This window comes from Galleria mellonella, unplaced genomic scaffold, assembly GCF_026898425.1.
Source record: "Galleria mellonella isolate WM207_F2 unplaced genomic scaffold, CSIRO_AGI_GalMel_v1 utg133, whole genome shotgun sequence".
NCBI lineage: Eukaryota > Metazoa > Arthropoda > Insecta > Lepidoptera > Pyralidae > Galleria > Galleria mellonella.
Window position 1 is genome coordinate 2,614,378 of NW_026441990.1, and position 14,864 is coordinate 2,629,241.

The 14,864-nt window shown below is 34.5% G+C and overlaps 2 protein-coding genes across 2 annotated transcripts in view; both read right to left on the reverse strand.

Moving 5' to 3' along the window:
- Nucleotides 1-733: 733 nt before the first annotated feature.
- LOC113511242 (trypsin 3A1-like) lies at nucleotides 734-9,505 on the reverse strand. Its single transcript, XM_026894859.3, has 6 exons — nucleotides 9,321-9,505; nucleotides 8,130-8,382; nucleotides 6,441-6,720; nucleotides 4,794-4,961; nucleotides 3,898-4,016; nucleotides 734-1,005 (listed from the first exon to the last, which is right to left on the reverse strand). Exons 1-6 carry the CDS (start codon nucleotides 9,409-9,411, stop codon nucleotides 816-818), a joined length of 1,101 nt encoding a protein of 366 aa, XP_026750660.2. The 5' UTR covers nucleotides 9,412-9,505; the 3' UTR covers nucleotides 734-815.
- Nucleotides 9,506-10,526: 1,021 nt separating this feature from the next.
- LOC113511039 (facilitated trehalose transporter Tret1-like) overlaps nucleotides 10,527-14,864 on the reverse strand; it is a 44,645-nt gene continuing 40,307 nt past the window's right edge. The window contains exons 7-9 of the mRNA XM_026894605.3: nucleotides 12,948-13,177; nucleotides 11,701-11,895; nucleotides 10,527-11,034 (exon numbers count right to left, since the gene is read on the reverse strand). Of these exons, the coding sequence (XP_026750406.1) occupies nucleotides 10,759-11,034; nucleotides 11,701-11,895; nucleotides 12,948-13,177 (701 nt within the window). The 3' untranslated portion in view covers nucleotides 10,527-10,758. The remainder of the gene's footprint in view (nucleotides 11,035-11,700; nucleotides 11,896-12,947; nucleotides 13,178-14,864) is intronic.

The following is a 14,864-nucleotide window of genomic DNA, read 5'->3' on the forward strand; positions in this document are numbered from 1 at the left end:
ATAGCTTTTTAAACATCACGTAATAGTACCAAGTTCACTAGAAACTACTTACGTGTCTCAAGGCATTTATGTCCGTGCAGTAAAGTCGAAATTCATTTGGAAATTAAATTTCTGACACGTTCAGTTATTTTAGTTCACGTGCCATCTGACTCTACTGTTATATGCATTCATCGATACTACAAGACAGAGGAAATTCAACTTTATAGTATTGTCTTAAATTTCATTTATTTTATATCAGAAATTTGTTGATAGAATTGTTATTGTGGTAAAATTATTATTTTAAATTACCGGTTTTCCTCTAGGCCTTGTTTCGAAGAAAACAGTTGATTCTTTTGAAATTACTTTAATAAATTTTACCACTAGAATCAACCTAGAATGCTTAATTGGAGGGAGTCGAACACAACCTAAAAGAAACCAGGTCAATTTATGAGTTCTTCTACATTGATTTGACCGGGAATCAAACCTAGCGTCTCGTTAATTGACATTACTGTCATCCCACTTATCCTACTATCCTACTAATGTTATAAACTAGCTGGACCCGGAACATCGTTAGAGTGCAGCTACTATAATTAGGTGATTTTCAGCAGGGGGAAAGGATTGTAAGTAATGCGGACTACCAGTTATGCCCTGTCAGGTCGACCTCCACGTGGCCCCCTCTGGAAACTATCATGCTGAATTCCAGGTATATTCATCACGATGGACTAACTTAGGTTACCATTCTATTATCATTCATTAAAAAATATCGTGCAGCAATTTTTATTATATACATAATTTTATTTTTATGTACATATATATAAATAAATATCTGTGTAAGTCTAATCGTGTCTATGGTCTGGCACTGTGACGTCATCGCTAAAGCCTAAGTGCACGTCCTTCGGTGTTTCTTCCTCAATTCCGGCAACATTCATCGGACCACGAGGATTTAAAGCCGGCTCCATTTGTTTCATCGCCTCAATGAGATCGGCTGTCTTTTTATACGATGCTATCGTTGATTTCACGAAGTCTCTGCATTAAAATAAATGATACAATGAATACTGTTGCCTGGAAGAGATTGCTTAGCAATAAGGCCGCCTTTTGTATCACGTTGCATTAATCATTTACTGTGTTTTTTTTTATTTTATTTTATTTTTGTAATTGGTGAAATAAAGTGCAAAATATGTAAATGAAAAAATATAGAGTCGTTTACGTATAATACGTAAATAAATACAATTAATATATAAGTGTAGGTCGTAATCACTATGGTAGTAGATGAGGTCAATAAGTAGCTAAAGGTAAAGGAAGAGCATTTTATTATATCACAATTGTACAAAGACTTGTAGCAAGTAATTATATTATGTTATAAATTACATTTATTACATAAGTAGTTAGGTCCTATATTTATTTATAGTGTATGCACTTATGTAATATTTTATTATATATTTTGGCACAATATTGCATAATAGTAAATTAATATCTACGTACTATAAATATCAAGAACAAGTAATTAAAAAAATATTTAAAGATAAAAAAATTCTTTGAGATCACTGCCAGCTGGTAGGGTGCCTAGGATACTTGCTATATTTCCACGCTGAATAGCAATGGATATGCGTTGACCAAAGTATAGGCCAGCCTTCTGGTTACCAGAGGTTTCCACCAGCCGGCGTGAAATCTCTATATACCTTATATATTCTAGTATTTCACTTAACTGTATATTTGTTTATGTATTCTAAACATTAATAGTTGTAGCACTTCAGTTGCCCGCTTACGACATGCTTTCTAACTGTATTGGGTTGACTGGAAGAGATCTTTATCAGAGATATGTCCACCCTTGCTCACAACATTTATAAATGTATTATATTACATATAATTTACAAGTGCAATAAAGACAAAATATTAATTGAGCGTGAACGGTGCTTGTAACTGCGTTAACAGACTAAGGTCGTGATCACGCGGAAGTCGGAACCGAGCGGCTACATACTGAACTCATCTATTACCATAATTAGTAAGATCTACCTCTACAGCTAGGGGAAAAAGGATTATGTAGTAATATATTCTAGTAGCCCCATTGCTACCAATGTACTCTATTAGGTCGACCTCCATGCGGTTCTTCCTGGAAACGTTCGTGGTTAATTCTTGTCAAATTCTTTAGAATGGGCCGACTGACCTGCCTTCATCCTGACCTATCATCTCTCACTGGTGCCCCGCCAGTGTATATCGATAGCACAGGCGGGGTTACCATTCCATGTTCATAGATTAAAAAACTCTACAACTAGTGACCCCGACATGATTTGAACAAGCAACCTTCTGATTAATTGTATATATAAGGCCATCACAAGTACACACAACAAGAAAAACCTTGTCTCCTTTTCGGCAGTTGGGCAGAAAGGTGAGCGCCTTAGATTTTTGGGCAGCAAATTTTACTTAAAGGAACATCTCTCATAGTTTCAATATTAAAAATAATCAATTCTTAAAATGCAGGCTGCGTTTAAAGATTTTTGAAACATTATTTTTTACAATCGCCATTCATCGCCGTAAACAAAGGCACCAAATATTTGTTAAGCAATATTACTGTATTAAATTTGTTTTGATTAAAGTTAATAATAATAATATTTATTGGATCCAAAAATACATGTTTCAATTTTAGATTTATTCCCAAAATTTCACACTAGGATTCCCTGTGTCGCGAAGTCTTGGGCCCTCTTCTAATTACAAAGCTTATTAACTAATATATAAAGTTACTAACTAATATATTAAAGTTAATTTATTTATGTTTAATCATGCGCATTAAATTTCTCCAATAAACATAATATTGAAATGGTGGACTGTGCAATGTAATTTAATTTATTCCGATGTAGAGTAATGTCTAGAATAGATTAAATTAAATTATAACATACTATGCTTACGACTATTCTCTATTAGATATCTTTATTATGTACAATTAGTAGGGACCTTATCAAAGTGGACATTTTGTAACGATAGATTAATGGATATATGTTTGTTATTCTTTTACGCAAAAACTACTGAATGCAATTGAATGATATTTAGTACACGGGTAGTTTATATTCTAACTTAGTAAATAGGATACTTTATGTATTTACTGATTTACGTGAAGTCGCGGGATAAAGTTAGTTATAATGTACTATCATCATCATTATACATATCAGTCGTTGTCTGTCACTTATCCTGAGTCACTTGCATCCACTGACTCCCTGGAATGCACAGAATTGAGGTCGTCACTCCTACACTGTAATATACTATACTCACGACTATACTAGATTATGGGGGAAAGGGATTGTTACCAATTGGGAGGTGAGTCCCCATTGCTATGAATATATCCTATCAGGTCGACCTCCGCGCGATTCCCCCTGAAAACCATCATGACAAATTTATGGTTGAATACTTCACGATGGGCTAACTGACCTGCCTTTTCATCCTCACCTATCATCCCTTACTGGTGCCTCGCCAGCGTATACCGTATATATAGCACAGGCGGGTTTACCATTCCATTATCATTCATTAAAAAAAATATCCTAGATTATATACTCGTCTAGATATTTTTATAGTGATTGAATCATTAAACAATAATGTCAAATAGATGAATCCTCAAGTAAAATTTGAAGGTATTATCATAAGAAAGTATGGGGAGTAATGAAAAAATATACTATACATTTGTTTTACATATACACATAATGTAAAAATGTAATGAATTAAAGGAATATATATAATACTATCTTTTACCTGCGACTTCGTCCACGTGGCCGAGATATATTTACTGACGGGGATAAAAAATAACCAATTATATACTCTATTCCATATACCAAATTTCATAGTGATTGGTTAAACCGTTAAGGCGATATAATGTATCGAACAAACAAACTCACATTCACATTTATAATATAAATAAGGATAAGAGATTACCTAAAATAGAATGCTTTGATAAAAACAGTCGGCTGGAATTCGTGTCCGCAACGCTCAGGACCGAAACTCATAATGCCCATCAATCGATTTTGTTGCACAGCGGGTGCGCCTGCGTCGAACTAGTGGCAAAAAAATACAAAATTAAAATTGTTGTAATAGCATGTGAGTATTTTTTTCTACGATGAAAATGCCCTATCAGAATGTACTGGCGGGGCACCAGTAGGGTGAGGATGAAGTCAGATCAGTTTGCTAATTGTGGCAAATTCACTAGCAATTAATTAGAATGTTTTTCAGGAGGGACTGCGTGGAGGTTGACCTGATAGGGTATATTGCTACTTATGAGGGCTGGCCTTCCTGTTGCTAACAATCACCTCCTTCCTGTATTTAGTATCATTTTCTCTACTAAGACATTTGTTGCTTGAGATTGGATAGAAATGAGCTGACGATATCTTTACTGCTTTCTTTTATCATCTCTTTATTACTAATTTTTAATTCAGACTAATAAGTAAGTCAGAACTACTATGGCGGCCTGTGTCCCTCCAGAATTTTCTGGTGCCCATCCCTAGATCCTATTTTTGAGAAAATCGTATGCTATATAGGCAAAAAACAATTTTTAAAGTCAGAAAAATAATTACGCTCATAAATTATGTTTTAATATTGAAAAAAAAAAAACAGATAATAACGCATTCAATATAGTCATATAGAATGCGATTGACTGATTTAGCTCATTTTGGTTCGATTTCTGGATCAATCTGTTTAAAAAGATCGATTCAAGAATCAAATATCGTGGGCCTAAAATTCCAATTTTTGCTACTCAAATGTCATGCCATACAGATGCTCAAATGTCTTTTCAAATATTCATATTTATAACATTATTAAGACAAAACAATAGTAACCAGACAGGCATCTCTGATGCCGTTCCTTAGAGAAGCACAGAAGAAGTCTTCTGTGAACTGGAACCCGTTGACCAGTTGGTAAGCGTCTATGCAGTAATGTCTTGTGCGGACTTTTAACCTTGTGCTTAATAAGTCCGGTGTGTGGTCCCGGAAAGCTGTGTCTGAACCCTGGGAAAATACATTATTTTTAGCATTTTTGTGCAAATATTACTAATATCATAAAATATATGTTTAGCATTAGCTTTTTGCTTGCTATTTTGTACGTGTATATTTGAAAGTAAGAACTCCAAAGAAATAGACTACTTCTAGTTGGCGTATCGAGATAAAACATACCATATACTAGATTTAAAGTTAGACCTTCAGAAATATAACTGTGAAAACTACATCCATTTTGGTGCAATAATTTTTGCGTTATGATGGAACTAACATACAGACAGATAAAATTTAAAAAATGATTGTTTTGGTTTTTATTGCTTTTATTAAGACCAGACATATCAATTTTCTATAAACATCACCCATATATATTATCTAGTTACAATTTTATTAAGGATTTTTTTGTATTATATTTACCAGGTGAAGACTATACATAATTATTTTTTTTCCTATTCTTATAAAAGTATTTCTGTTTAATTTTTTTTCTGCTGTGCTGCTGCTGTGTTTGTGTGTTTATGTCTCGGTTTAAAGGATGAAATTATTTAGGTACAAAATAATAATATTATAAAATTTTACAGTAATAATATCACCAATTAGACAGTCGTAGAGATGTTAATCAAACTGTGATAATTTGAGTGTGGAAATATTTTAACGAGTTAAAGTTAAACTTTGAACTCTTGTTTTTTTAAAAAATAACCACTTTAAAAAATATAGATCAATTTATACATAGGTATACCATAAATATTCATAGTATTGGAAGATTCAATGTTGTCCACAAATGTATAACTGGTCATGTTAGAATGTGAAGAAGGAACTATGGAAAAATCTCGAACCATTAAAAGTGATTTATTTTCTTTTTATTTATTGATACCCTTGCAAATGTTATAAAGGCGTCAACCAGTCTCGTTGTTTATAACAAAAACTTGTCTATTGAACTAGTTTTGATCAATATTTATATATGAATATACATTAAAATCATATATTTAGATTAAATGAAACATCAAAATGTCCTTTAAAATTAAGATTACCGCAAAAACGGCATTCTTTATATCTGAGTCGGTCTATCGTTTTGTTTAAGGTAGGGCAGAAGCCATAATTAATTTTCTTGGAGCTTTTAAATTTAAGGTAGGTCATTGCATCTCAATGCCCCCTAAGTTACGGCCATGGACTTAGGTCACTTGTGATTGGTATGGTGATCGGATTTAATAATTCGGTCATTTAAGTTATTTGGGTCGCAGTTCGATTCAGATAAATTGGAAACCGTCGCTTATAGATGTAAACAGTACCATTGATATTACAGAATACAATTATCATTCAAATCATCAAAAAAATAATAATAAAAGTGACGTAAATCATCTATCGACAAATGACTGATTGACCCTTCAAGAATTATAAATGTATATTTTAAAAAATACATACATGTATACACACGTGTATCTATCATGCCTGTCATTAAAAAAATGAAAATAAAAAAATATGTTATTAAATACGTACGCTCGTCGCTCCCCAACCAGAGACAACAACGAAACTCTGCGCATATGGCTCTTTAAGCCCATCGTAGATTTTGATCAAGTTTACATGTGTACTGAATTCCAAGTTTTCAGCCAACTTCAACAAGGCCACATCAGCGTGAGGGACCGGTTCCTCCTCAAACTTTGGGTGTCTGACCGCACCAACTACATCCACTAAGATGCCTCCTTCGTGCGGTCGAACGCTTCCTACTCGGATTTTCACGTACTTTCCAAGAGACTTCATCGGTGATACGTGTAGAACACTAATAGATAACGAGTAAAGGATACTTATAATTTTAGAAATAAGCTTTTTAACCTATGGAGTAGAGATCAAAGAATGCCATCTGCTTTTTTTTATAGCACAAAGGTGGTAATTGCCAGTGGCAAATAATCACACGGACCATCATATGGTATTTCATTGTGGTTTTTGGATGCAGTATGTTTTTTTATTACTGAATGAAAATGGAATGATATCCTCGCCTGCGCTATTGGTAAATGCTGAAGAAGCACCAGTAAGAGATGATAAATGAGGATGAAAGCAGGTTCATTGGCCCATCATGATGAACTCAACGATCATAAACCGGGATGGCTACTAGGAGGAATTATATGCAAGTTGACCTGATGAGGTATATTATTAGTAATGACAAGATCATTAGACTAACAATTCTATTCTCCCCTGTGGTAATGGTATACTATATGTAGGGACTGCCGGTTCGCGTTCGCGGAACATTCGTTTTACGCCCGAAAGTGCGCCGTCTTCTCGTTCCCTCGTTCGATCCACCGACCCACCGTCCCTCGACGGAGGTCGAAGTGTGGCGGCCCGAGCCGAGGTTCGAGCCACTTAGGCGCCCTCGGGCGCACGCCGCAGTACATTAGAAAGAGTCGACACCTCTGTCGCTCCCCTCTCGCGGGTTTGGAGTGCCATCTGCACTCGCCCCTGCACACACGCGTTCGGTGAAGTTGTAAAGGCCATCTGCGGCCAACAACAATTACAGTTAGAAAAAAAAACCAGCGCTATGCAGCTGTATACATTGCACTGGGACACTCACAGCATCAGCAGAGCCAGTTCCTTTTGCCTAATGTGAGACGCTTCTTATATATGTATTTGCTGTTGTAATTGTGTTTTTTCTGGCAATAAATATTTTCTATTCTATTCGCTGATAGCGCACGATGAGGATGAAAAGGCAAGTAAGTTAGTCTTGATCTTGATGAACTAACTTAGAGTTAAGTATCACGTGTAAGTCGGTCTTCGGGGTATATTACTAACTATGGGTCTGGCGTTCTCATTACTAACACATTACCTTCTCTTAATAACTTATTAGTTTTCCATGATTGAACACCTTCCGTTTCCAATACTGTATATATAGATAGAAACTTTTACGGGATTTTGTTTTCTAGCCCTGCTGTAGTTATACTTAGTTCTCATGTTGTATTCTATCTCATACACATGAAAACACACACGCACCTACATCGAAAAATTAAATAAATGAAATACCTTTGATATCTGGAAAGGTATTTTATTTATTTAACAAATTTTACATAGCATCAGGTCGACCCAAACAGGACAGAGCTTGAAGAAGAATAAGGATTACATTTGGGGCTAGTTATGTAGAAAACCGTCATCTCTTATGAAATGCCTATGTAATAATAATATTATTCTTATGAGACTCACTAATTAAGACAATGAGCCGCGGTCACTACCCAGTTTTCGTCCACAATGGCGCCCGCACACCATAACCGGCCGTTGATGATGATGGCGGCCATGTACGGGAAGTTACTTATATCTGTTATGTTCCCCCCGCGTATGCGCAGGCTCTTGTCCTCGAAATTGACTGAGTAATCGTTGCGTATGCGCAGATCAGGCTTGCGGTAGCGCCTACTGTTTTCAATTGATGGCGAGTCTTCAATGTTCATTTTGGAGTTTACTTAAAATATAACGTAATAGGTAAATCATTTACAAAAAAAAAAAATGTTGTTAGCGCTGTATTTTATTTTTTATACAACTTAGAATGGCAAACAAGCAGACGGCTCATCTGATGGAAAGCGGTAACCGTCGCCTATAGATATGTGCAGTACCATGGACATAACAGAGTATACTGTTTCAGCCAGATATTTAGAGATATTATTATATTTAAGTTAAGCTGAAAATAAACGTAATTGCTAAAGGTTGTCAGGGTTCACGTATATTATGTGTGTGAGTTTCTTCATTCCACCATAACTGATTTAAATTACCAATTTACCAGAGGGAGACTTTGTACAAAAGTCGATTGCTTTGGTACCTCTGTCCCATTCGTGTTTCAACCGTGAAGCAGCTGTGTTTGTATGGCTGTGTTTCGGTTTGAAGGGTGGGATATGGCGTGAATTTACTGGGTACAGAGGAATAACACCTGAGTCCTCAGGAATGGCAACGCATGGGAGGTATCATGGGCGAAACAGTATACTCTGTTATGTCCATGGTACTGCTCATGTCTATAGGCGACGGTTACCATTTTCTATCAGGTGGGCCGTCAGCTTGTTTGCTTTGCATTCTGTTATATAAAAAAAAAATTAAATGTATGGGCTATCGTTAGAATCGTAAACAATTGATATGACCATAACTTTTGGTTTGTAGAACAAAAGATAACAAAATCTTAGGTTTCTTATGGTCTCCCTGTACATAATTTAAAAAAAGGTGGTCGATTCATTAAAGATCGTATTTTATTTTAAATTCCGCTACCACGCTTTAAGATCACCAATGTTTGTTGATGATTCTAAGGAAGTTAGAGAACCTATATTAGTGGCAGTTATTAGGAAGGCTAGATAAGCTTGTTCTACCATTTTAAGTTGTTAAAAACATAAGGTTACCAAGATGTTCGTGACTCACCAACTGCATTATTTGCATTTGTATTCAAATATTCTGATGCAGAATTAAAATACAAAAGGCACACCTCTATTATTACAATATGTAGCAACATATTTAGTTCCTATCATGAAATTTTCTTTCAATACTGTTCCTTATCATCAATACATATTATAATTTATTTTGTTTGCTGAGCTATAAAATTTTTATATTTACACTGCAATATATTTGCACTATTATAATATACTTTTTTATTTTTCACTGAATAAGTAGCTTATTGATTCAATTTCTATTCATTGGATCAATTGTGTAAACTTTAGTGTATGTGAAATTAGACCTTTGGAATTCGAAGAATAGTGGTAAATGCGTTAACTGAAACGTAAATACAATATAAAGACTTGAAATTTAAGTTAAATCCGGATTTGGTCCTTCGAGCCGGATCAAAATGAAAAACATTTTGATCCGGCTCGAAGGTTTGTAGGACTAAAATAAACAAAAAATAAAGGTACATAAATCTACATTGGAGTTTTTATTTTATTTTATATAGGAATCATTCCACGAGTCGTCAGACTTAGTTATTTATCTTACTAATATAATAGAATTGTAACTCGGTGATGCCTGTACATGGGCAATAGAAGCCAAAGCAATAATTTTTAGAATTTTGTCTATCTGTACATTTATTTTGGCATCACGTGAAAGCTACTGCACCAAATTCAACGTGGCATTCAAAGTTGTATTCCTGAAAGTCTAACTTAAAGTTTAGTATCTGTTTTATCTTGATGCACAATCTAGATTCGCGCATACGAAGTTGCGGGTGAAAACTAGTATAAAATAAATAAATAGCTTTGAAAATATCACACATGGCCATTTTTTTTAAAACTACTTGTAAGTAGAAATTGTCTTTGCCTCTCATGAAAAATAATAGAATAAGTAATTATTTTTTTAAAACTGAAATATTTTAGTTTGAAAATTTGCTTTGGTGAATAATATAAATTTTTATTACTAGTACAGAAAATGAGTGAAATAATAATAAGCAAAAATAAATATCACCGTGTGATCCCGGCATAGAATGGGCCATCCCTTCCTTTTCCGTAAGTGTCGTAAGAGGTGAATTTGCAAAGCGTGATAAGTACTGGCAAAACTCCCCCCTTACGGGAGAGGCTTATGGTAAGCAGTGGACAGTTAACGGCTGACATGATGATGATGATGAAAAATAAATATAGTCGAATGTACTTAAAACATAATTTTAATACCTTTTTCATTAATAAATCTTAATTAAGTAATTCGTTACTTATATCACATTCAGGAATGATAAGGCACATTTGTAGTTACTATAATGAATCTTTATCACAATATAAATAAGAGTCAAAATATAATCTCACAATTATTTAAGACTATGTCAAATTTGAGTCTAGTTTTATTTTTTTAAAACACGTCTATTTTTGAGCAAAGCCTAACTTATTCATAGTCTGCTAACTTCTTTGCCGATTTCAACGTCTCTGCTCTTCTGTTTCTTTCTTCCGTCTTCTAGAAGAGCGTAGATCTCCTCTACACTTCTATTTTTAGTCTCCGGTACCCACATTATTGTGTAAAAGGTACCAAGGAAGCATACGACTGAGAACATCATAAACACCCAATGTATGCCAAGTAGTTTCAGTAGAGGATCATACGCTTTTGTTTGTAAGAAATCACTGAGAGCTGTGAACGTTGTGATTATGGAGGTGGCCATTCCTCGATGCTGTAAAGAAGAACCAGTTATGATTAGAGTTACTGTTCTACAAAAACCCAATTCAATGACGTCACAATTTAGTACAGGATTAACATGGGAGTATGACCTATAGATTGCAAAAAATAATCAAAATTGGTTCAGAATAAACGAAGGTATTGCATAACGCCTTTTGAAATCACATGTTCAGTTGAAATAGACTTTTATAATAATATTATAATTAAAATTTTACAGACACAGCACCATAATTTTAAATGAATGTGAAAAAATCTGCAATGGCAGAACGTGAAGTATATTATGGGCGTCACAGTGTACTTTATGATCTCTATGGTGCTGTTCATTTTTTTTATACAACTTAGAATGGCAAACAAGTTGACGACCTACCTGATGGAAAGTGGTACTCGTCGCCTATAGACTTGAGCAGTACCATGGACATAATAGAGTATACTGTTTCGCCTATGATACTTCCCATGCGTTGCCATTCCTGAGGACTCAGGTGTTATTCCTCTGTATCCTGTAAATCCACTGCCATATCCCACCCTTCAAACCGAAACACAGTCATGCAAACACAACTGTTTCACAGTTATAATATAATGTCTGTAATCGACAGTTATCCCTTCTTATTAGGTGTGCCATCAGCTTGTTTGCATTTTGATCTGTTATAAAAAAAGTACTCACTTGAAAAGAAAACAACTCTGAGGTGATCACATACGGTACGGGTTGGTAACCCGCTGCGTCAGAGAAGATGCACAACCCCATTGCTAGAACCGGCAACCAGCCAGGCAACCATATCGACATGGAGGTCACGTAGAACCACGCACCAAGGGCCAGCATTGACAGACCGGTAGCAAATGATGTGCCGGCTAAGAGCCACTGTAAACAAATAGAAGGAGACATTGTACAAGGATTGTTTGCTAGGGGAAAATAGTTTCTCCTACTTTGAGAAAAGGAATTATAAATTTAACAATAAAGGTTAGCAAGTATCAGTAAGTTAGTCGTCGATCACCATGCGACAGATTGTTAGTTATGGGGTCTAACAACACCAATGCTAGAATAAACCTTGCCAGGTAGACAACCAAGCAGTCCCCTTTGGCAGCTCCTTTTTGGAAACTACCGTGGTTAATTCTTGCCGAATTCATTAGAACGGGTGAAATTATAAGGCCTGTATAATATTATAGTACTCAGGAAGGGGGGAAAGGGATTGTTAGTGATGGGGTCAAATAGCTCCATTACTAGCCCTGTCAGGTCGACCTCCACGTGGTTCCCATTGAAAACCATCGTAGCTAATTCTAGTTGAATTCGTCAGGATGGGCTAACGGACCTGTTTTCATCCTCATCAGTCATCTATCATTGGTGTCACGCCAGTGTATACCGATAGCGCAGACGGGGTTACTATACCATTATCGCCCAATAAAAAATAAGTACTCAGGAATGCCAACGTATGAGGAGTATGGTATAGGCATGGCTGTATACTTTGTGATGTGCATGGTGCTGTTCATGTTTATAGTCCACGGTTATCATTTTTCATCAGGTAGACTGACAGCTACATTGTCATATTATTACCAATTTTCATAAAAATTATAGTATTATATGGGTCAACAGAAAAAAAAAAACGTCCAGAACGTAGGTTTTTAGAAATCTTACCTAGCTTGGTCTTACATACTTTAACCGATTTTAAAATAAAAAAAATCTCGATTCCTAGTGAAAGTTTAAGATGCTTCAAGTATTGACCTCGATGGTCAGTATGTAAAATATCTAATACATTTACGTTAATATAATTTTAGAAAATATTCGCTCGAGTATAAGTAAATTTTTTATATAAATTCTCAACGCAAACGTGAGCGTTCGTAACTAAAATCTTTGTAAAGCTCACACACAATAGGAACTCTGTTAAACTCACACTATGGACTCAGAATGACTCTCACCTTTCGACCGGTTTGTTCAACAATACAGCTCGCGACGATGGATCCAATCAACTGTATAGCTCCTATCACGATTGTTTGTTTGTTTGGACTCAGTTTTAAGTTGATGGACTCGGAGGCTTGCTCGAATATGGAGCCAGCGTAAGTGAGCACAACCAGGTATCCACAGGTCTCCTGGAGTATCATTACGTTACTCGCTATCCGAAACGCTTTGAATGTGGTCTTGTCTTTTACTGTAACAAAAAGATTGGTTAACTGTTACGTACATATGTTCACGTGGTCAGGAAATATTTATTAATTGGAATAAAAGTGGTCTATATACTTAGAATAGAATTTACTTAAAATATGATCAAACGTATAATTGACTCCCCCATTAGATATCAATAACTTGAGGGTCTACCATGAAATGTTTTCCGAAATTTCGGAGCCAAACGAAACAGAAATTTGATGTTAAAATTACATAATACATGCTGTTTGGAGACATTAAAAATGTTATAATATTGTTTCTTTGGACTTTTATGATAGGATGTATGACGAACGAAATGTTAAACTCCATTTATTGGCCCGATTTTTATATAAACAAAAACACGAAATTGAGTCCGAAATTTCGGAATTTAATTTCATAGACCCGCTTTATTTATTAACTGTGTATTTATTGTATTGATATTACAAAAAAAAATCGATTTAAAACTGACGGAGCTATGAGGCAACAAACATAAAAAAAATACAATTGAGAACCTCTTTCTTTTCAAGTCGATCAAAAAAAAGAAACTGAATAAAATTTGTATGAACTAAACACAGCTGTGGTCACAAATAACATTAAAAAAATACAGGCGAAATGAAAACCTACATTTTGAAGTTACTTCAAAAACATGTTTGTTTAAAAAGATAATTACATAAAAAAAAAACAACTACTTGAATAACACGTTGCCAGTCCAGTGCGTTAAAAATAACTTGGGCAAACAATTAATCTTGATGGTACACGACATCTTGAAATACGATATTATTCAAGTGTACGGTAAACGGAATTGCATTATGCAAGCTCCGTTGGGTGCCTTCAGGACGAATGATTAATAAGCAATAATGTTTCTTAAGTCGTTGACCCAAGGACCCTTGTTGCTGAGCCGGTTTCTCCTTGGCGTGTTTAAAGTGAAATTCGTTTAACTTTAAATACCAGTGTTTGGCATTAATCCGTCGCTGACGTCATTCCCTCATATAATATTATAAAAAAGGCATCTAGCCATATTATAATGCCAAATTATATCCTATTCAAAAATTGGCAAATATTAGTTATATATATATATATATATATATATATATATATATATATATATATATATATATATATATATATATATATATAAAGGCCGAAAGCCAGATTTGAATTACTATTCTGTATAAGTAGGTAGGTATCTAATCATTGGGTTACACTTTTGATGAAATGGAATTAGTGTCTAAAATGAAATTACATCCAATAGACGTCAAACGGACGTTTCCATTTGCCTGTGTAAATTAATATATGTATAATATATCCTATGTTCTAAGTTAGGATATAACCGGATATAATAGGAAATCCGTTTAATAGTTTTTGCGTAAAAGAGTATAAATAGTAGATAGTAGTAAATAGTATTTAATATTAATCTATTGTCATGAACTTTTGTATTTATTCTTATTTCGTAGTAAGTTAAGTGGCAAGATTCTTGTACTTATTTAAAAGTAGCACATATTTATATATTTAACTCTCACAAAAAATAAGTATTACCTGTATTATATATTTATCAACACAATTCAATAATTATTTATATTATGTCAAAAAATTCAGTCATGTAAAAAGCACTAATTTTATGGAAAAATATACGATAAGTATTTATTAAAATTCTATAAGCGTTGGTAAGAATCTTTTGGTATTCTGAACGTAGA